This window comes from Aricia agestis, chromosome 12 (genome assembly GCF_905147365.1).
Source record: "Aricia agestis chromosome 12, ilAriAges1.1, whole genome shotgun sequence".
Taxonomy (NCBI): Eukaryota; Metazoa; Arthropoda; class Insecta; order Lepidoptera; family Lycaenidae; genus Aricia; species Aricia agestis.
The window spans coordinates 8,678,508-8,703,325 of NC_056417.1; the positions used below are offsets into that span (position 1 = coordinate 8,678,508).

A 24,818-nucleotide genomic window follows, 5' to 3' on the forward strand; every position below is an offset into this window, starting at 1 on the left:
GTAGTGCAGAATAATTCCTATCAACAGCATCATATTCTCATTATTACCATCTATCAATGTCCTTTTCGATGAGGCCGTTAATATGAGCCCAAACATGAAACCTCCACTTTGGGTTCATACGAAGCTCGGTTCCTATAGAATCCAGGTGATGCTGCAGCAGCAGCATGTAAATATTTACTGTCTACCTACTTCTTACTGGTTATCGCAATTAAAATGAGCCCAAACACGAACCTCTGCTCTAAGTCGGCGAGGAGTTGGATATCCTATTGATTACCAGGTGATGCTGCAGTACCAGGTCAACTTTCCATTAATATGTGTATACGTATATTGTATATTCACAAATGTCATGAACTATAATGAAATGTAAAACCCATCAAACGACTACAAGTTGCTAACGGCCTTTCATGAACCAGATAAACCCTGATTGTCCAGCACTGAGCGGGCTGATGATGATGAATTATAGCTAAGAACACTCTCGATCATGTCAGCTTTCAAACAAAAAAACCAGATCAAAATCGGTCCACCCGTTTGGATGCTACGATGCCACGGACAGATACACACACAGACAGACAGAGACAGACAGACAGACAGACACGTCAAACTTATAACACCCCTCTTTTTTGTCGGGGGTTAAAAATAAATTAAATAATTAACGGGGGCTCTCATACAAAAACACTATTTTTTCGCTTTATAACGGTACGGAAACCTTCGTGCGCGAGTCCGACCCGCACTTGGCCGGTTATTTTTCAATTCTAATTTATTAATTTTAACGACCATATAATATTTTTCCTCATTTTTTGTTAGACTGGTCATCACGCAACCGCAAATACCATCAGTGTTATTGGCGTTTAATTAATCAAATGACTGACCTTATTATTGTTATCCAAAAAAAAAATACTTTGCGCGTCAACTGCTGTAGTTTTAATCACTTATTCTTACAACCACTAAATAATGGTACAATAATTATAAACAACTAGATGGCGCCCGCAACTCCGTTGTGGCAAAATTAGTTTATAGCGCGTACATTTTTCCGGGATAAAAAGTATCCTATGTCCTTTCCCGGTACTCAAAGTATATCCATGCCCAGCAAAATCGGTTCAGCGGTTTAGGCGTGAAGATGTTACAGACAGACAGACTTTTGCATTTATAATATTAGTATGGATTCTATGAATGAACTATGCTACCTATAACCTAAGGGTGAGTTGCACCAGAGGCGTAGTTATAGTTAAGATTAAGGTTATAGTCAAATATGGCGTCCATTATGGACTTTTACCAGGGATTTGACAGTTCATTTGACATTTTGTTATGGTTAAAGTTATAGTTAAAGTAAGTTGGTGCAACCCACCCTAAAATAGTTTTACACTAGTCTGAACTCTATTCCACACTGAGCTGGGCTATCGTAGGTTCAAGGCCTCAGAGTTTGAATCTCAAATGAGGGCAGTGTGTAGAATGTTATTGTTTGTCTGAATGACGAATAAAATGCGGTCAAAGGTTGTGTTGTGTCCCCATTCTGAGTGAGCCAGTGTTTGTAAATACCAACGACTATTAATTGATGAGCTATCAAAAATTGTAACGGTAGATAATAATCTATATTAATATTATAAATGCGAAAGTATCTGTCTGTCTGTCTGTCTCGCTTTCACGCCAAAACTACTGAATCGATTGTAATGAAATTCTGTACACAGATAGTCTAAAGCCTGAGAAAGGACATAGGCTACTTTTTAACTGGAAAAAGGGGTTGTAAGGGGGTGTTTATGCGTAAATTTGTTCAAATTAAGTTAGTTCCAAAAATTCATAACAGATGGCACTAGTGGTCGCCTACATCGCGCTAGCGCTTACTCAAACGTGTTTCTATAAGAGGTGGTACCATTTCAAGTAAGATGTTTTGATTCTTTCGATTGTTATACACGTTTATAGATAACTCACTACCAGTGACGGATTAAGACTACTTGATGCCCTAAGCAATCCATGCCTGTGTACCCCCCCCCCCCCCATCCATATGTTAACTAGAATCTGTCTATAATTCATGAAGCCCTAAGCGGCCGCATCCGGCCGCGATAATATATAAGCTATTGTGTCTCGTTATTCCACGATCGATGGGTTAAGCTAGGTAAAAACATTACTTATTTTTTTTTAGGTACTTTTTTTGGTGAAGTGAGAGTGGTGAGACGTGATGCCCTAAGGACGGATGTTTTTTGTCCTTCTTCTGGTGCCCCCTTAGACGTGATGCCCTAGGCAATTGCTTAATTTTATTAAGGGTTAATCCGTCACTGCTCACTACTCAGTACTTTATCTATGCAGCGACATAACCGGCTTAAACGGTAAACCTATCAATGATAAAAAGTTTATTGGTAAAGTTGTGTAATGGGGGGCTAAATAAGCTTTAAAATTTGGCATAAATAAAGTTTAATTTAAAATAATGAACTATTATGTGCACAATGCACAGCTGTTTTTGGGTAGGATTAAGGGGTACCAGGATTTTAAAAAGCTTTTAAATTTGTTATTTGACACCAATTTTCTTGACACCGCGCGCTATATAAACTGAAGTCCACGCGGACGATGTCGTGGGTAACAGCTAGGCTGGTTTTATAGTTAAGCGTTTCGGCAGCGCCGTTGGAGCGCCGCGCGTTCGAAGATGTATGGGGGTAGTAGTTGCGTTTCTAAGTCGCGCGCTTGAGCAGCGCCGTTCGCCCGTATGTTCGTTACATCTTAGAACGCGCGCGCTCCAACGGCGCTGCCGAAACGCTTAACTATAAAACCAGCCCTAGTAATATAAATAATTATATCTATGGACGCTTCACACCACGTCAGTCTGACCCCGTGCTAAGTACCTGAAGGACTTGTGTTACGGGTACCAGACAACGGAAATATTATATTTAATACTTTTATACTATACATATATATTTAAGATTTTTATACATATATTTTATGAAAACTTTTTGTTCCGTCGGCGGAATTCAAACCCGCGATCCTTGGCTTGCGCTACCAACGCGCCACCAACTGAGCCACTCTGTGGCTACGTCGTCAACATATAGATATGTATATAAATATATAGTCACGGAAAGTTATATAATTATGTTAATAGTAAGCTTGAAGATGTGCTACAGATAAAGGATATTACAAAGTGAAGACAGACCTACTAAACATTTTGGAAAATAAGAGACTAGATAGGCAAGATGATTAGACTTCTTATATGAATAATTGATTTGGACAATTTTAAGGTGACAAAGCAAATGTAGAAAATGTCGTTGTCATATCCTAAACTGGAACTAAAGATGCTAGTGGAACATAAAGGAGTTGAGGAGGTTCCACCGACAGGGCTTAGCATTTTATTATAATTTTAACAAAAAAAAACCCGACTTCGAACAGTATTTTCATGGGATCACCTGCGTTATACGTGGGAGAGCCATGCTTCGGCACGAATGGGCCGGCTCGACCGGATAAATACCACGTTCTCACAGAAAACCGGCGTGAAACAGTGCTTGCGCTGTGTTTCGCCGAGTGAGTGAGTTTACCGGAGGCCCAATCCCCTACCCTATTCCCTTTCCTACCCTCCCCTATTCCCTTCCCTTCCCTACCCTCCCCTATTACCCTATTCCCTCTTAAAAGGCCGGCAACGCACATGCAGCTCTTCTGATGCTGCGAGTGTCCATGGGCGACGGAAGTTGCTTTCCATCAGGTGACCCGTTTGCTCGTTAGCCCCCTTATTTAATAAAAAAAAAAAAAAAAAAGTATCCTCTTTCCAACAAAAAAGAATCATCAAAATCGGTTCAAAAACGGCGAAGCTATCCGCGAACAAACAAAAAAAGCATATACTTAATATAATATTATTATGGTCGAATTGAAAAACCTCCTCGTTTTTCGAAGTCGGTTAAAAAAGTAATATAAGATTTTTTTTTGATGAATGAGAGTGATAGATCTAAGTCTCAAGACTTAGCTATTAATAAGTCTTTAGATTTATCTCCATCATTCTTATATTACTTCTTTTAAGCTACCTAGCTAAGGATCTAGGAGAGTCAGACGACCTACCATTTATCAACTCATTTTGTAAGTTGTATTTAACTAAAAGTTTTAACAAATCAAACAAAGAACATATTCCAAAAAATCGTTAGAATATAATTGATGAAAATATTAAAGTGTCATCATTTCAAATTGGTTTAGACACGTCACACGAGGCATTCCTTATTCAAAATAATTAGTAGATATGAATTGTTTTAAATATTATGTTACATCATCATTATAATAATACTAGCTGTCCCGGTGAACTTCGTGTCACTTGAAAACCTTCCCTGGACTTCTACGAATATTTTAAAACTAAATAATCATGGCCAAATTTGTATAGGAGCTGGACTCGACTTTTATTTTTGATGTCCCAAAATAAACTATAGTTAGATTTGGTTGTTCTTATGCTCTAAACATAATTCCGTTTGAGAATTATGTCTAAATAGCCACGATTTTTTATAATAATTAATAACGTTTACAATTATTTTGAGGTTAGACTTAAGAACTACCTTTTTCCCGACTGCGGTGTGGCCTACAAGTGTATATTCGGCGATCTAGTTTCTAATTATTTCAATTTTTCCTAGAGAATTACCCAAAAAATAGAACGATTGCGAATGATCGCCGGCTGTCAGAACATAACGAAACTAAAATATATTGATCTTTTTTTTATGGCTATTTATAAACACATTTCTAATGATTTTCGATGCCTTAAAATATTAGGGAATTTTTGCTACTAATGGCATATCAGGACGCCACCGCCCACCTGGTACGATTTGGCCATTGTTCTTAGCCCAATCCGTTCAGCCGTTCTCGAGTTTTGCGCTTAGCACCATTAGACTCATTTTTATATTATAGATAAATTATAATATAATAATATCTATGGACGCTAAAAATTTGTCATAAGGTTCATACATAATCTGTAAAACTCTTCATTAAATTGAAGGTTAATCATAATTAAATGTCTCTCAGTGCGGCAGTAAGAGTTTGACAGATAATGTCAAATTCTTCATCTAATTACAGTTAAGTAATTATTATTCGTCTCCGAGTGCGGTAGTAAGAGATTTGCTGTTATAAACAAATGTTCGTTTAGTACTTGTATCAGAACAGTTATTGTATTAAATTATTTAATTTAAATTATTTTCATGTTTTGATCTATCATTGTAATTAAATTCATCATGAATCATGATAAAATAAACATTAAGTTTAAATATCAACGTATAATATTGTAAAAATCCGTTTAAAAATCGTAATAAATATTTAAAATACTGAATTTAAAGTAAATAATAATATTAAAGTTACATATTAAACTTTATCATAAAATAATACATTTAATTGTAAGTAAGTACTTTAAATTAATTAAAATCAACATTTAACCCGATAGTCAGTTAATTCTTGATAGGTAGTTAATCGGCTACGTCACTTTTAATATATGTATCTACTATACAGCTGTTTGAAGACATAACTGAAGACGTAAGCGGATGAAGTGGGTAACTAACATTTTATGACTTAAGGACAATTACTAATTTTTTCCCTTATAATTTGAACAAACATTGTATACTTACCTACTTCATCATCTGGTTATTATAATATGTACCTGTATATAATTTTCACATTTTTTTTATTTCAAAAGACTTTGCCGGTCCTAAAGCTTCTATTTATGACAAAAAAAGTAAATTTTGAAATTATTATTTAACCACTTCATCCACATACGTCTTCAACTATATAATTGGTGTCTAGAAATTCCTCATGCGGTCGATAATCTTTATTTATTAATGTACCACGTCCTTACGAGACGCTCCGTTCAAGGATAAAGTTTATTTGCTACTGTCTTATACTTAATACTTGCTGTCCTGGCCAACGTTGTTTTGCCATATAAAGTATTTCCTCCATAATATTTTATTGAAGTGACTAAACAAGTATGTTACCATGGCATGGCAATCCTTCGCTATCCCGTCACACAAACAGTAGTCGCCGTCAGTCTCGAGTTGTAATAATTTACTATTATATTATCTAAATATTCAACAATGTCACTTATCAATATAAAAAGTAGATGTTGTCCGATTCTCCACCCTAGCCGATACGCTCGCTAAGATTTACAAAAATCGGTCGAGCCGTTTCAGAGGAGTTCAACCACGCACACCGGAATTTCTGATCTCGGCTGATCATCACGATTCCTCAAAAGGAATCGTGATGATCAGCCAGCAGCGTCCCAACCCAGTAATAAGGCGAACTCATCCTCCGCAAGTGAACGACTCCGAGCATCACGGGAGGACAAAAAAGAGGATGAGAAAGAGAGAGATAAAAATGAAATTAAGAAGTCTCTAAACTCAATGGCCAAATTAAAAGCGTTTGTGGGATCCATCAAAAAAGTACTTCATCGTGAAAGAATGATCGAGGATAAAAACACCCTTTCTCGGATCAAGGCTTCGTCACAAACAAATCGGCAGGCTTTAGCAATGGAGGCTTTTTTGAGGGAACCATCTACACAAACACCGGCAAATAAAAACAAAAGATATAGGGCCGATCTCGGGCAAGTGCTCCCGCCAAAACTCAGACTGGCCCAGAGCCCCAAAGATAATATAATAAATGCCTTCCTCGAGTTCCAGGCAATAATAAGAGCAAACAAGACCATAAAGCTCTTGACCTGCAATAAGATCATGCAGGCCTATCAGCGGAAAAATCAAAAGCTGTTAGAAGTGAGACTCGAGGATGCAAAAGCTGCCATATACGACAATGTCACCTCCACAATAATTGCCGGGGCGATGACAGGGCAGTATATGGCGGCATTAAGTGCCGACTGCGGATTCGTGGTTCTGGACGAGGATGAGACAAAACGCACGGGAACACTCAAATTTATTACAAAATCTGAGGATCCAATAGTGGTAATAGCGGAATGTACCAGAATAATGCTGGAAGACAGGATACTAGAAATGGCAGAAGTCCTATCTGGGGACCCCGAATCTAGCATGGACTGGGACATATTCGCGAAACCTATCAACTACTCGTGGGTCAATGGAGTTCCTGGATGTGGGAAGACAACTTGGATCATTAATAACTTCAATGAGGAAACAGACGTTATAATAACAACTACAATCGAAGCAGCCGAGGATCTAAAGCAAAGGCTATCGCTACGAACTGGCAACAAAGTTAAAGATAAAGTTCGCACCATGGCCTCTTTTCTGGTAAATGGGACAAAAGGAACCTACAAAAGGTTGATAGTTGACGAGGCCCTCATGAACCATTTCGGCTCAATCGTCATGGCGAATCAGTTAACAGGCGCCAACGATGTCATCCTCATTGGAGATATTAACCAACTTCCGTTTATAGAGCGTGAAAACCTCTTTAAACTTAATTACACTCGTCCAAACCTGGTAACCAGCATCACCCAGGAGTTGTCTTGCACACACAGGAGCCCTATGGATGTGGCATACGCCTTAAACATGGTCTATAATAACATCTATTCATCGAAGGAAATTGTGCGGTCCCTAAAGCTAATGAAGTATACAGGAGCGAGAATACCTAAAACCGATCTAAATACCCTGTATCTTGTCCACACACAAGAGGAGAAAGCAGCCCTCACTAATACAGGCTATGGATCGGGAACGGACTCTCGCGTCCTCACAATCCATGAAGCTCAGGGATTAACGAGTCCTTCGGTGATCATCATACAGACCAAGTCCCGAAAGCTGGCAATCCATGACAGCGTTCCTCATGCAGTTGTAGCTATATCCCGGCACACTAACACCTGTGTCTATTACACTGACACTGATGGAGACGCTGTGGCAAGCTTCATAAAAAGAGCCACGGAGGTGTCAACCGAACACATAAAAGATTATAATATAAAAATGGCTATAAAAGACAGGAACGATAAAGTCCTAAGCCACATGGCGGGTAGATTCGACACAGAACGATATCTTTTTAACAACCTAGAAACTCCACCCAGCTTGAGTGACCCCTCTCCACCAAGCCAATGTCACAACATCTAAAGGCAAAGGGTGGAGCAGCATAAAATCTAAGGAAATCGGAAAATGTCGGATCTACTGGCCGCCACACCGACTGGGACCTCACCGTTCAAAACATTAATATTATTATTATGCAATTTATAAAACAATAAATGTATATATTTATTTATTATATGTATAACATATTATACTCTATTCTATTAAATATACATATACACATATATATATAAAAAAAAAATAAAAAAATAAAAAAAAAAATGTCCATGGCGTGATGGACCACAATTAATTAAAATTCATAATATTATTTCAATTATCCTTGGTGCGAAAAATCTAAATAATAAAATAACAAAAAAAGGATATGGACGAACAGTCTATAGACGGCCCCAATTTATAATAAAAAAAAAAAAAACCACGCACACCGTGACACGAGAATTTTATATATTAACATAGACTAAGGAAAATATGTCTGGTCTCTGACATACATATTTTCCTTAGTCTAAGAAGATATTTTATAATATAAAGATTGTATAATAATATTCATTATTTGTTATTCTGAGTGGCTAAGAATTATCGTGCATTTTAATGTATCTGTAATTCCACAATTCATATTTTACCCTTTTGCGAACAGCGAACTGCGAGAATATATAAGTAGCTTATACCGTCAAAAATTCGTTTCATACGTAATTTGGTCGTGTATAGGAAGCCCAGGCAACAGACTTACAACTCTTACAACTCACGACTCGAAGTCACAAGTCACAACATACGACCAACAATAATTTGATATAACTCTCCCAAATCGTGTAGGTCTGATGATACATAAATCAAATTTGTTTCAACATCAAAGTCAAGCATTCAAACTTAATAGATGGGTGAAAGCCCTTCCGAGCTTTGGCCTATTGGGACATTAATTTATCAGCATCCACACCGCCGTTTTTCCATACAAACGCTGTCCCCTGTTTCCTCCCTGGATAATGCTAGTAGAGTTACGATTTTTTTCCTGAATATCTACGGCCGCTATTAGCATGTCCCTATGTTTTCTTTTTTTTCATATTTTTATTAAGTATTAAAAAAGATAAGAACGTCCAAAAACCCAAAGAAAATGGCAATATTTTCCTCTGTGTTCAAACACCCAGAAAACAAAACTGGCTAAAATATACAAAAAAATAAAACATAGGAACACAGCTCAAGCCTTGCTTTAATTTTTAATGAAAAAAGTACTTAAATCGGTTAAGTTTTGGAGGAGGAATCAGCGGACAACGAATCGAAGATTTTCTGTTCTTTTATTAGAACTTTTGTCGTATTGTCTCTATCGCGCTCTGCGGTGGGAGACTTGAGATTGGTGAGACAGCAATACATTTTCAAATACCTATTTTCAATTTCTCTCGCCCCTGGTGTATCCTCTTAAAGTGCGCGTCCACCGGATCGGAATCGGAGCGTACGCGTTTCGCAGCGAACGGATTTGTTGCTTTGTATTGATTTCTGTAGTACTGCGTGTACTATATAAATCAATACAAATGAACGATTCATTTAAACTAGAGATCGCCCAATGGTCGAAATTCGACCTTACCTGCAACGACATTAGGACTACTACCTATATTTTGCAAAAAATATTGACTTCATCATAGTTTTTTTCAATTCTTGTCTCTGGGACTCAGCTGATCTCAGACTGGCCGCTTAAGCATTGTCTAATAGTATCTAAAATTAAATAAAAAAAAACAATAATCCATTTTCAATTTCTCAACTTGTTGTCAACAGACTTCAACCATAAATAAAAGAGTATAATTCGTATGTATAGGCTTGTCACTCAAAAATCTGTCATTTTTCCTAGTAGTAGTGTCGTAGTGTGTGTAACGTTTTATTTGTTAAAAATATATATGATAAAAGCATCATTTTAAAATAATATTAGCTCGATGCACTCCTTCACCATATAAACTATAACTGTGTGAAATTTCATGCACCTACGTTTCCCCATTTTTCGTAAAAAGGGTTACAAAGTTTTTCTCTCACGTATTAATATATAGATTCTGAAGGTTACAACTTTCAAGTCATTAATTGTCTTGTCAAACTGTCATCGCCTATTAACGGCATGCCGCATGACAGTCGGTGTAAAAAAATCAAATTGCCGATACCGAATCCGAATGCAGTAGACCCCATCGGCATTCCGTAAAATATGACGACGCTCCGATTCCGAGCCGGTGGACGCGTAGCTTTAGGGGAACTTTCCTCATCTATGTATTTAGATGAGAGAATACCATGGCACTTTCTTTATGTATGGGTATTTTAACTACTACTTAAACTAACTCTTAACACTTGCCTGCCACTTTCGTCCTATTCGGGAACCAGTAGCTCTTGGTGAGGGGGAAATACCAGGGTAGGGGTACCCCGTACAGCCCAGGCCTGATCTTCTCCACGTACATGGCTATCAGCATGTAGAGGACAGCATCGAACATCAGGAGCAGGGCCACGTGGCCGGGCGTGAAGCGATCGTGGTATGATACAGGCGAGAAGAAATCGCCCCATTGTAGGCCTGAGAAAAAAAGAAAATATTGTAAAGTTGTGGGAGTGGATAATAAGTTTATTCGTTTATCCCGTGGGAGCAATACATTTTTGGGGGTTAAAAATTATCCTATGACTCAAAGTATATCCATGCAAAATTTCAGCAAAATCGGTTCAGCGGTTTGGGCTTGAAGAGGTAACAGACAGACAACATACGGACGTCGGACGGACGGACGGACAGACAGGCAGACAGACAGAGACAGACAGACACACTTTAGTATGTATTCAAATTGGTAGTGGAGCCTATAATTATTGCGTCCTATTGTTAAATTGGGGCACTATGTTTCAAATACTGTGATGACTGATGACAGTAACGGGAAGGAGTGCAAAACAATATTTAAGATATCGATTGTCATCGTTATAAAAGCGTGATTATTACAAACGTAATGCTTATCGGTCAAATAAAATAGTAGCAAGGTTAATCGTGAAGCAGTTCCTACAGTAGATTACCCTCATCGTTTAGGTTTTATAAATAAGTCGTAGTTCAACTTGGTATGTAGAGACTAGAGTAAAGGTGGGACCGCGCTAGGCGCCATAAATAAATTTTCCTTAAACTATTTTTGACTAAAAACGCCTCCACGGTCTAGTGGTTAGAGCGTCGCTCTCGACTCCGGAGGTCGTGGGTTCGAATCCCGCGTTGGAAACATGTTATTTCCAAGTTTGGTTAGGACAATGCAGGCTGATCACCTGATTGTCTGACAAGTAAGATGATCCATGCGTCGAATGGGCATGTAAAAAGTCGGTCCTACGCCTGATCTCTCGCCGGTCGTGTCGGTCTTCCGTCCCACTGGGTTATGAGAGTGAAAGGAATAGAGAGTGCTCTTGTGTACTGCGCACACACTTCGGTACTATAAAACTACTTCTGCGTAACAGGCCTGGTTTCAATGAAACTGGCCACCGTCACCGAAACCGGTGTGGGGAGTATTAATGACTAAAATAAAACTATTCAACCATGACACTTTTTGCGCACAAATTTTGCGGAAAGACGGCAAAGTAATTATAGTTTGTGAGTTTTAAGATGTTATGGGTGACACTTCTCATATTCCTTGCTACGGGTTTTTTTTTACAAGAAAACAAAAAAAATCAAAATGTAATAAATTATATTCCATCTACAAAAACAAATGTTTCCTATAATTGTAAATGAATAAAAATGAAAAGTTGCTAAATGCTAACTTATTAATATAAAATTATAAATTTTAACTGTGAAAATTATTGTTACGAAAATATTTGAAAAATGTCAGATGCATGAAATGGAACTTATGCCAATAGAGATTGACACTGTTGAATCGAAATCAAATCGATAAAAAGGGCGGCCATTTTAAATCGCCGGCGCCACTCTGAAACGTCAGCACGAAATCGATAATTTCGATTGCAATTCCTTTACGAAGTGATTCGATATTTTTAAATTATCGATTTATTTTCTTAGGTAACTTCCCTACTATTGTCAATTATAATGTGTCACCCATATCATCTTAAAACGCACAAACTATAAAAATCGATATTGTAAAACGTGTTAGAGCCACAACAATAGATAGTAACTCAACTCTGACATTAATTCGGTCGGAATAAGTTAGGAGGCTCATAATTGTATTTTAAATGCGTCATCAATATTATATTGCTACTAACAATGATCAATTAAATCATTCTGCGAGGTACACCGGGCAACATAGCTCTGTAGTTTACGGTCTCGCCTATATATCATCCCAATACAGTGGCGGATCAAGATATGCTGGACATGTTGTGCCATGTGTATGATCCAGTTAATTGTAATGCAGCATGCCGGACGATGTTCAAACAATTTTGTTTTAAATTGACCTCAATGATTGTGTGATTCGCTTCGAGAATTCTCCCATCAGAACAAACACATTTTTGATGCGACGAGGTAATATATTGTTATGTATTCTTACATCGATTTTTGACAGAATGTGTACTCGACTCTACGAACAAAATACCAACGATGTTGAAGTGAAAAACGCCGTGAAGCTACGCCAAGACAATTTATAATTTTTAATTCCATCCTCGTCCCTATACCAAGTAAAGAATTCCACGCAAGGTGACGGCAAGCGTAGATAACTGTTGAATGTTGATTCAAATAGACTTCCACGAGATATTAACAAAATCATCATTATTAATTCACTATTATAATAACGGGTCATGGTGAAAGGCGTCACAGTTTAGGTTCACAATTAATATTTGAGATAAAACTGCACTGACGTAGGTCAAGCGTTCGATTACATAATAACGTATCACGTTATCTACTATCGCTCAAAATTAGGTTTGCTTGTAAACATATAGATAAAGAAATAATTAATATCGGCAATACGTGTAGCTATACGGCGATAAGAGTTTAAACAGGGCCGGATAAGCTATGTTTATTTATAGCACTTGTAGCAAGTGCTACGGGTCCCGTACTTTAAGACCCTAAGCGCTATAACGTTTATAGTGTCTGCGGTCTGCGACAGCATCGAAATCATTCTAAATTCCGGTAAATGAATCAACTAAGTAATGCTAAGTACATCAACGATATCAAAATACTTAGATACGACGTATGCCGTCATAACTGTAGCAATGTTTTGCGTGCAAAATGTGTATCGAGAAAATATTGTCGTCCTTTTTTGTCTTACAGTAATAGCATATACTACTTTCTATTTCGCTCATTTTACGCTTTAATCGAATCGAGAAAATATTGTCATCCTTTTTTGTCTTACAGTAATATCATATACTACTTTCTCGCTCATTTTACGCTTCGCTTTGATTTTTCTCTTTAGATCACAATAATTTAAATATTAATAAAATCTTTTTGGCTTTATTTGTATTCCTCGTTTTGTTACTGCACTATCGGAAGGCACATGACGGCATTCTGGAGCGAAATGTAGGAAAAACAACGCGGTAATTAATGAATTAAACACGTCCGGCTGTTACCGCGTCCTAAGGCACACTGCTCTCAGATGAGTGAGCTCACTCATTTCGAGGGTGACACATTTTAGCGCTGACGATTGTATGGAATGCCTTTTCTAACGTTCTAATTCTATGAAGTACATACGGTTTTGCTCGATAGTTTTACTCGAAACCGAGCAAAAACCACCGTGTGGACCGTAAAACTCACAGCTCGAAGGTTCGCATCGAGCCAGTTTGAAGGCTCGAATCGAGCCGGCTTGACAAATTTTTTGACACAGTCTCTTCCTTAGTTTTTATTATTCGAAGCTAATTTCCTTTGAACTGGAGTAAAACTATCAAGCAATGCTGAATGTGTGGACGAAAGCTCGAGCCGTGGCTTTTTCTCTACGTGATGCTCGATCGAACAAAACCGTATGTGAGTACTGAGTACTTATACTAAATGAGAGTTACTGTTAGATAGTAGAGCCAAGTTAAACTTGACAACCGAAAGTAAAACATGAATGGGACGCGCTTTCGAGGTCAAGATCGATGTTTTTGTTGTATTCGTGTATTCCGGTACTCGATCGAAAATATTATACTTTTCGTTGCTCGGGGACTGGGGAGTCCAAGCTTCGCGTGTATCTTCGAGGAATTATACAACTGATGTCCAACGGTTCACTCGAATTTATGTTGATGAATGAATGCCTCAAGTTTTTTTAATGTATTTATTTCCTATTTGCCTTACTCGATGTGAAATAATCGAAATGAAAGAGAAGACAGGAGCTTGTGCTGATTTTTGATTCCTGGTTGACTTCAGGTCTGATCTGACCTAAATTTAAAATGGTTGAAAATTAAAGACGGCTCAGCAGGTTAGCCATCTGCGTACAAACTGGCTAAAGTTGCGTAAAAGATTAGGGCTATGTGTTCGGTGAGCCTTGCAAGTGTTTGCTTGAAGCTTTATAAATATTTTAAAAATGGGCAAAAGTTAAATGGATATTTCAGCTAAAAATTGTACTTATATTTCTTTATCTACTTTGCTGTATTATATCTAATTTATCGATAGGACAATACAATCAGAGCTAAAATGTTGCTTATCTATCCATATTATCTATTTATTAGGTACTCAAATTATTGAGTAGTCATTTCTCATTCACATAGTTTTTTATAATGGAAGAAGATTTTTAAAAGTCATCGAACGATAAGAAATTGACGTCAAGTATTGTTCACAACCAAGAATTACGTAAGACGATACCACTGACCTTAAATTTAATTGGTGAATGACCTAAAATCTTTTTTCAATCCATAATAATATTATAAATACGACATTATGTCTGTCTGTTATATTCTTTTATTGGGAAACTGACGATCTCAAAATTTCTTACGTACTGACCGAGTAGGTTAGTTAGAGCCATTCCACACGGGTTGCGTCGACGCAGCGCTGCCGTTGGGTTGTTGTTTTACATACAAATAACCAAGGTGTTCACACGATGCGCTGCGTCGTCCCAACGCACACATGACGGACAGCAGCCCCCGAGATGAAGCGGGAGTGTTGACGTTAAGACTGCTTCGTAATAACGCCTGCGTCATCGCAGCGCCCGTGTGGCCGGCTATGCGTCAAACGGCAGCGCTGCGTCGACGCAACGCTGACGCAATGCGCCGTGTGGACGGCTCTCAAGTAGTGATACTTCACTACCTATGACTAACCTACTCAGTTGGAATTTAAAATTTCCTATAAAATGGCTATGTTGGAAGATACGATTGAGTCAATTTTGCCGCCCCTCATTTTTGCCGCTCTAGGCAAATGCCCGGCTCGCCCCTCTTAGGTCTCTGACTATTATAACTTACCTACTTGTACGTTCAAAGCATAATCACAGAATACATATTAGTACATACAAGTATAGAAGACCTACTCCAAAAACGCATAATATTAATTACACTAGCTAAAAGCCGAGCTTTGTAAGGGCTCACGTCGTCATACCTTGACTGACTGATGAATGATGATAACACATCTACATATAAATAAAAATTACTAATGTTAAAACATAAATCAATAGGCGCGATAGTTTTTCCGGAAAGTGTACCACAAAATGCTCAGGTTGTGGGATATACTAGGGCTCGCTTCGCTCACCCTGATAACTATTATTATAGTTTTATCGTCAAGAGCTAAGTCAATTCCTTACCTTTAGATGTTCCTTCACTCATGATGAGCATCTGGAGGGCGTAGCCCATGGCGGCGTTAGAGATGAGGCTGATAAGCGCCTTAGTGGTGAGGCTGATGTCCTCGTACAGCATCTGAGTCAGCATGTACGCCGCGTACGTGGAGAACCAGACTAGACCCATAAAGGACGCCGCTGTGTTGGCTGTTGAACAAACGTACTGTTAGGTCGGCCAGACGGACCGCATTTTGCAGTCGACACCGACTGCAAAATGCGGTTGACGCACGACAATCTGCAGTTTCCATACTAAATTCATATCCACAATACACGGACCGCTCAAGCAGTTCTTGAGCGGTCGGAGCAACGAACGGCTCGGACCGCAACTTGCAGTCCGTCTATGGGCAGTCTTATGCTCGGAAAGGTGAAGACAAAAAACTTGGAGAAGGAAAACATTCACAATTTACAACACATAGAAATTTACAACACATAGCTCGACCAAATTTCATAAGTTCATCATCTGTCTATGAAACAGTTTTCTCGATGGTACCCAAGTACACAGTTGGGTTGTAGTTGACTGTGTATAGTACTCTCAGAGATATTGATTCATAATCATAAGGTGGATCTGCATTGTTTGGTCGGGTTATGTCAAGTCAATGTGGTCTGTCGGCTGGGCTTGAGTCGTGACATAACTCGACCAAATTAAGCTGGCCAGTCATCTGCCTAGGAACCTGCGATTTCTTTGATAGTCGCATTATCCTACTATGTCTTAATATAACTTAATTACATTTTTTTATCTATTTTAGTATAAATATCCGTTTTCTTTCTATTTTGTACCGTTAATGAATATAATATTATGTTGATTGTTTTATTTCTAATGTAATTTAAATTAGCATAACATTATTTACATTGCATTACGCGATTACATATTAACAACATGTTTTGCAACACAATGAAAACCTTATCAACGTAGCCACTTTCTGTGACGAACTTTCTCCCAATTCGTATACTTAATTTAAAAAAAATGTTTATTTTTTAATTTATACTAAATAACGTTACCAAAGAACGGTACTACGAATCCTGAAAGTCGATACTTGGTGCGTCAACCTGTGTGCGTGATACACGTACATTAAATAAGTTTAAACAAATTAAGCTTCACCATGAATCCAATTATAGCGAATGTAACGACCTCAAAAAAGCAGGGGTGCATAGTGACAAAAAATGAGTCCATATTGTTTTCAAAAACTCCGATTTTTTTATATGAAGGACTTTGTGAAAAGATTTTTCAGATTTATACAATCCTTGTAATCTATAATCGAGTCAAACTATTGATAAGCACAGCGTGTGTAGATAATGTAATTGTAATTTTAAATTTTAATATTAAGGTTATTAAACTCGACAAAAATCCGATACATAAGCTACACAAAGTAAAAAGTGGCTAATAAAGGGGGAAAATTAAGATACATATAAGCTATAGAGCAGCTGCGGTAGGCAACAGGTGAACCGCGGCACAGAATATATATTAGTAGTACCAAGTACCAATAACCAAACCGCGGTCCGTTTGCGGACCTCGAAAGGTCGAATCTCGGGCCGCGAAATATTGTAGGTAATGTATTTTAATGTATTTTATACCAAGTACCAATTTAATACATAGATAAGGTATACGTATACCTTTATTAATTAAAATAATATTTTTAAGCTACATAGGACAAGTGTGTTTTTTTCTGGAACTCGTTATAATTTTCCCACTTATTTTTTTTTATTACACAATGTCCCCAATATCATTTCGTTACTTTTTAAAGTTGTTTGGCGAGGGTTTTTTAAATTTCTTAATTAAATTTTATCTTATATCTTTAAACGAGCTATTCTTGTATATATATATAAGCTCGGTCATCCAGGTACTGTTTATTCTATTTGAATAAAGTAGATATGGTTAAAATCCGTTCAGGCAAAAGAAATAACAGATGAATTAAAACTATTACAATTTTTATTGTATACATACTTACTAGATGACCCGGATAACTACGTATCACTTTCCTTCTAATATAAACCTTAACCATGAGAATATTTAAGACTAAAATTAGCCAAATCGGTTCAGCCGTTCTCGAGTTTTAGTGAGACTAACAAAATTTAAAATAAATTTTATTTTTTGTAGATAGATTTTCGACATTTAACATTTTCTTTAATAGAAACATGTTCTCGTGCGTCACATGACTACATTATTTTCTTATTATAATTGCTAAGGTGTGATAAAAATTGATATGGATTATGTAAATAAATATTTGAGATTCTACATAAAATTAATATCGTATGCAGGTCACAACAGGCTACTGAACTTATTTATTGATGGTAACCTGGACTATTTAGTGTGAGATAGACGTCTTTATTTGTAATGCAAAATAGTTCAGGAATCAGGAGCTTCTTTTAACGCGGTGGATTGACAGTTAAACTGAAGAGAATTAGTGGTTGAGAACCCTTAAAGCTCTTACTGTACTTACGCCTTTTTGGTACTACTGCAGTAACAAAATCTGCCCCCCCCCCCCCCCCCCCCCCCCCCCCCCCCGTGAACTCTCTACAAGGAACACGTACACAACTTAGTTTTGCAGCTTTATGCTATTAAAAGCAGATTGTATTTTTACCTCTAGTAAAGAATACGCTGACCATGAAACAGAAAGACAGCGAGGCGATCACGAAAAGCACCATGAAGAACAGCAACACCGACCACGGCGTGAACGTCAGCACCGCGTAGCCCTCGCCGGTCTTCGTTGAGTTGAATGGGATCTGTGGCAAAGATGAATTGAATTGTATTTGTGGCAAAATTGTGTTAATAATATTTTTGGGAAAATCAAGTTGAATCATATCTGTTGCGAGGTTGAAACTATGAGAAGCAATTGAGTTGCATGATTTCTTTGGCAAGTTGAGTTGAATCAGTGGCAAAATTGTTGAGTTGAATGGCTTCTATGGCAAAGTTGAGTTTCATTAAAAATCCAATCATTTAATCGAATGATTCTGATTGTTGCTTTAAAAATACATTTTATACTGGCTCTTTATTATTTATTGACATGAACGTGTACCGAGGTAATTAGTCAATTATTTATATTGTAGCCATACTTGCTTACGCAAATATGTTACATTGTAACATCTAAGGTGCATTTTAATAATTTGTTTACCTTAGGGCCTGTTTCATTACTTCCTGATAAGGCTATCCACCAATTAACTTGACAGATCAAGTATGGAGAATCTGTCAAAAAGTTGTCAATAGCCTACTTTTATCAGAAAGTGGTGAAACAGGCCCTAAGTGCTAAGAATAATATGTGTTATCTGTGATCACCAAATACGATAGCTATATTTAACTGAGAAGTAAATAAATCGATTTTAGATTTTCTTTATAGTGTATTATTTGAATTAATGATAATTCCTCCAGCCCATAACAGTGCCAGTACCTACCCATAACACGATTTATACAATATATTACATATTTTTTTAATTTTCCTTAAAATAAATTTTTCCGATGACTTTACCCAATTTTAAACTCTACTAAAGTAACATCAAAACCGATATAATTAAAATTACGAAATAGATCATTAGGCGTGTTTGTAATCTATATATTTATGTTAAGCATACAATATTTTTCTGCCAACTCATTGAAATTATAATACTAACTAGATGTCCCGCGCGGCTTCGCCCGCGTAAATTAGAAATTTTACAGAATCCGTAGGTACATTTTCCCATAAAAAATATTTCCCCCGTTTTTCCCACATTTTCCTGAGTTTCTTCTGTCGTATTAGTCTTAGAGTAATAATATAATATAACCTTCTCGATAAATGATGAGTCTTACTCGATAAATGATCTATCTAACACTGAGATAAGTTTTTAAATCGGACCTGTAGTTTCTGAGATTGACGCGTTCAAGCAAACATACTCTTCAGGTTTATAATATTAGGTAGATATAGATTTTTTTTAATTATCGCTTGACAAACTCGAGTCTCGATCTAAAAGACTATGAAATGGTATAATATGGTAGTGATGATGATGATGATGATGATGAAGAATGTAATTTGCATAGTAGCATATGCTTTCTGTTCTTAAAACAACGCCGAAACTCCCAAACTTGTATCTATAAAGAATCAGGAATTCTCTCAGCACCTTCCGAACCACGGTATACCAGGTATATCTCGGTGCAAAATCTTACTTGTTGGTAGCATATGCTTAGAATACTTCTCACGAAACCGAAGTCACCATATGTTTCCCTATAAGTTTTGAGGAGTTCCCTCGATTACTTATGGATCCTTCATCAGATCACCAATTTTCTGAATATAATACCAAATTGGGATGATACCCTATATACCAAAAGAAAAATTTTGAAAATCGGTTAAAAAACGGCGGAGTAATCGTTGAATATAAGAAAACGAACATAACACCTCCCCCATTTTGAAAGTCGGTTAAAATTGTAGCCTATGTGTTATTTATTTAATATTTTAATCAGCACATGAATTGAATAACAAAATTTTTTTCAAATTAATCGTAGCACCATCTGTCAGGACAAACTAAAATTGAAATAGAATAATATTGAATGCGATGATAGCGCCGTCCGCCGGATCTAATGTAAAACATTCCAAAATCAACAACTCCTTATAAATAAGAAATTAATTGAAAAAACATTTTCCAGTAGACCAAACTGTAAATCTAAACCATTCTCGAATCTCCACGAACACACACAAAAAATTTCATCAAAATTGGTCCAGTCGTTTAGGAGGAGTTCAGTCACATACACACGCACACAAGAAATATATATATTAAGATGTATAATAAAAAATGTGGTACTTAGACAATTTCTGAACATTTTGACATTTTATACATATTATTTTAAATTCATATTTAGTGGCTAATCAAGGTAAGTCTGGACTTCGGACATAGAAAACTCGGACATTTAAAGTTCTAAAAAGCAAGTATTTTATTGGCTCATTCAAGCTTACCCTAACCCAGAAGAGCCTCGTGCGATCCATAATAATATTATAAATGCGAAAGTGTGTCTGTCTGCCCGTCTTCACGCCCAAACGGCTGAAACGATTTGGCTAAAAATACTTAGTTTCCCGGGAAAGGACTTACTAGGATACTTTTGATCCCGGAAAAATGTACGGTTTCCATGCGATAAACGAGTTTTGGCGCAACGGAGTTGCGGGCGTCATCTTTTTAGGGTTCCGTACCCAAAGGGTAAAAACCGGACCCTATTACTAAGACTTCGTTGTCTTTCCGTCTGTCTGTCTCCAGGCTGTATCTCAAGAACTGCTATAGCTAAAGTTCTGAAATTTTCACAGATTGTGTATATCTGTAGCCGCTGTAACAACAAATACTAAAAACAAAATAAATTACATTTTTAAGGGGGGTTCCCATACACCAAACGTGATTATTTTGATATTTTTTGCTCGATATCACTTGAAATATTTACGAAATACTCAGTTGTATTTGTACTTTAATAATTTATAATAAAAATTAAATAAATTAAATAATTAAGGGGGCTCCTATACAAAATTGTTTAGTTTTCAGCCTACTTTTGCTCTATTGCGGTACGGAACCCTGCGTGCGCGAGTCCAACTCGCAGTTGGCCGATTTTTTTATAATTACCTCTCAATCTTACCTTAAATAATATCACAATTAGTATGACGGATATGAGGAGGAAGGAGAACTGTTTGATGAACCAGGCCAGCCAGTGCAGCCATGACGGCAGTCCCATTATTGTCATCGTTTCCTGAAACAAATAACCTCTTTAGTCGTTTATAGTGTTTTATAACACACGAGCTTTTGCCCGCGGCTTCGCTCGCGTTAAGAAGTATTATTTACAAATATACAAACTTTCATCCTCTTTTTTTAACCCCTTGGAGGTAGAATTGATCAAAATCCTTTCTAAGCAGATGCCTACGTCATATCATGCATGCCAAACAGCCCGATCGGTCTGGTCAACAACTTTTGGCGGGCGTCATCTACATAGTTTACAATAAGGCTCTACATTTGTGATCAAGAGGTAACATAATAACTTGGACATAGGAAAGATTTTAACAAAAATTTTTTGTCACGCAGAAACCGACCGCGATTTTTTCTCGTTAAGAACTATACCATGTCTTTTCCTAAGACTTCATACTAAATTTCATCAAAATCGGTTGAATGATTTTAACGTGATGACAGTTATACTATTTATTTGGAAGTATACATAATTATGTACGAGTTTACATCATTTACATTTTTTATCGTTAGTCCGCTAGCATAGATTTCATTAATTTTATTATTACTGCTATTCGCAATAATTAAACTTTATACCATAGGTAGCGCAACCATTTTGTAGTTAGATTTAATAAGTAATGGATCAGTGTAATGGGCATAATTATATACGAATAATTGCTAGCTACTGTAGACACATAATAACTATGACAAAGGGCCTGTTTCACCACTTCCTGATAAGTTCCGGATAAGCTATCCACAACTTATCTGACAGATATAGAGTTTGGAGTATCTGTCAGATAAGCCTATCTGGAACTTATCAGGAAGTGGTGAAACAGGCCCTAAGTATCTCAACAGTTTATATGTGAAAGGTGATGGACTTTTAAAGGCTTGGCACAAGGAGATCCGCTCTCTCCTACTCTTTTCAATTTAGTAACCCGAAGGATATGTAGATTAGTTTTGGATGAAGGAATTGGTGTTTCTCAGTATGCTGATGATTTTGCTATTTTTTTAAAAAACAAAGATCTTAATGAATGTGCAAGAAAAATCCAAAGTGTTCTTGACAAAATTATTGTAGCATTAAATGAAATTGGCTTAAAATTATCTATAAACAAAACAAAATTTTGTGTTTTTAGCAGAGGAAGGAGAAAGAATATACCGGTTTTAAATATTTATAATAATCAATTGTCTTCAGTAGATTGCTATAAATATTTGGGTGTATGGTTAGACAGGAGTCTCCTTTGGGGTAAGCACATTAAAATGACGGAAGAAAAATGTAATAAATATTTAAATATTCTAAAGGTTCTCGTGGGAACGTCATGGGGAGTTCATCCAATACATATGAGAGGTTTATATTTTTCATTAATTAGATCTAGACTTGATTACGGTAGTATTTTATATGGTAGTTCAGCTAAAAGCAATATTTCTAGATTGGATAAAGTTCAAAATCAGGTTTTAAGAATTATAGGTGGGTTTATTAGGAGTTCACCTATTCATTGCATGGAAAGTGAGCTGAGCATTCCACCACTATTTATAAGAAGACAATTTTTAGCATACAAATATATTTTAAAATCATATTCTTGGAAAGATAATGCAACAGTAGATTTAATAAAAGAGCTTAGTCTTAAATGTCAAGGTCCATATTGGTGTAGGAAAAAACTCCCACTTTTAGTTAATGTTTACCGTGAAACATGCAATTTAGAAGTTTACTCTAGTCATCTGCTGGATCAGTTTTGTTTAGATATATGGTTGTCTCAAATAGACATAAGGAGCTTTGTTATTCCCAATTTAAGCAGTGTTAAAAAGGCTAAGGATGAATATGAGCCAAATAATTTAAAATGTATAATTCAAGACGAAATAGCAGATAAATATAGATCATGGCATAAATTATTTACAGATGGCTCTAAAAGTAGTTCTGCACGAGGCGTAGGAATCTATGATCCAGCAAATGATCAAAGTTTTATGTTTAAAGTGATAGGAGAAGTTTCAATTATGTCATTAGAGTTAATTGGTATTTATGAATCTCTAAAATATGTTATTGAAAGTAATTTGAGAAAAATTGTAATTATGTCAGATAGTAAGAGTGCACTACAACATATCGTCCGAAGTGCGATGGGATTACGAGGGATATCGATTGCTTATAACATTCTGGGATGTATTTATGAATGTGATAATAGACAAATTGATTTAAAGTTACAGTGGGTCCCGTCTCATATCGGATTACCAGGTAATGAAGAGGCAGATCAATTGGCAAAAGAAGCATGTTCGTCTGGAAGTGAATTAATTATAAAACCTTTTTATTCTGAATTGTTATCAAAATTTAAAAACAAAACATTATCTTTGTGAAAAGAATATTTTGATGAGAGATGTAAAACAAAAGGAATATGGTATAAAACAATCCAATGTGAGCCTCTTCATATCCCTTGGTTTGCAGATAGTAACATAAGTAGAAAATTGTTAAAAACAGCCTTAAGAATCCGTTCAGGACACATTCTATCAAAGTCATTTGCATTTTTAATGAAGATAGAAGATTCGGCTATCTGTGAAAATTGTAATAAAATAGATGATGTCTGGCATGTTTTGATGGAATGTGTCAAGTATAGAAGTAAAAGAAATTTACTCATCAACCAATTTAATATAAATATTTTAGATGTGGGATGGATTCTGAGTTGTTTGCACATGCCTAGATCTAATGCAGCTTTGGCTGTTTACAATTTATTGCTGGAAGTTGATGAGTGAATTTCATTAAGGCGGATACGATGGGGTTGACATGTCTATTGGCAAAAACCCCCATAAAAATAGATAAAAAAAAAAAAATGTGAAAGGTGAAATAGTATATTATAACAGTCATTATTTATATTTTTTTAATGAAATGTTAGAAAATTGTATTCGAGAACAATATTTATAAAACGGTATCTTATTGAACACATCGAATAGTGTTCTGCATTATAGAAATTCTGATTCTATTCGGTCAGAAATAACCCACAATCAAATAAAATTATGTAAATACACTGTATACATTTAAGCCAAATGGCAAATTTAAATAAAAAATAATCATATGCACAAACATTATATTATAATATATTAGCATTGTACGTAGCAGGGCCCGTTCTAAGGGCGGCGAGCCGGGCATTTGCCCAGAGCGGCAAAAATGAGGGGCGGCGAAATTGACTTATTCAATCCTAGCCATCTTCCAACCTAGCCATCCACCACTTAAGTTTGAGAATTTTACCAGCTAACCTACCTTAAGTTTGCTAGTGGAAATATTTGAGTATTTTACTTAAATATTCATCCCGTTTTCCCCAAACGTGTATATACAATATGTTACCTGTATATGTAAATGACGGCGAAAATGATCTTTGCCTGGAGCGGCTAAATGGCTAGATCGGGTCCTGGTACGTAGGTATTTATACATAGGTACTTCTTCATTTGGAAAGCATGAAATGTGTTTACTAACAAAAGAGCGTTTTTAAGCTTAAATAGACTCAAGGTTCAAACGCCTATTTGTTTAGGTCTAACGTATACGAGTTCGCTCATAATATTATATTCGCTT

At 36.5% G+C, this 24,818-nt stretch overlaps 1 protein-coding gene across 1 annotated transcript in view; it reads right to left on the reverse strand.

Annotated features, from left to right (window-relative positions):
• The window catches only part of LOC121732300 (phospholipid-transporting ATPase ABCA3-like), a 64,968-nt gene that overhangs the window by 28,581 nt on the left and 11,569 nt on the right, over nt 1-24,818 (reverse strand). The window contains exons 6-9 of the mRNA XM_042122139.1: nt 21,189-21,299; nt 18,190-18,331; nt 15,578-15,757; nt 10,279-10,491 (exon numbers count right to left, since the gene is read on the reverse strand). Of these exons, the coding sequence (XP_041978073.1) occupies nt 10,279-10,491; nt 15,578-15,757; nt 18,190-18,331; nt 21,189-21,299 (646 nt within the window). The remainder of the gene's footprint in view (nt 1-10,278; nt 10,492-15,577; nt 15,758-18,189; nt 18,332-21,188; nt 21,300-24,818) is intronic.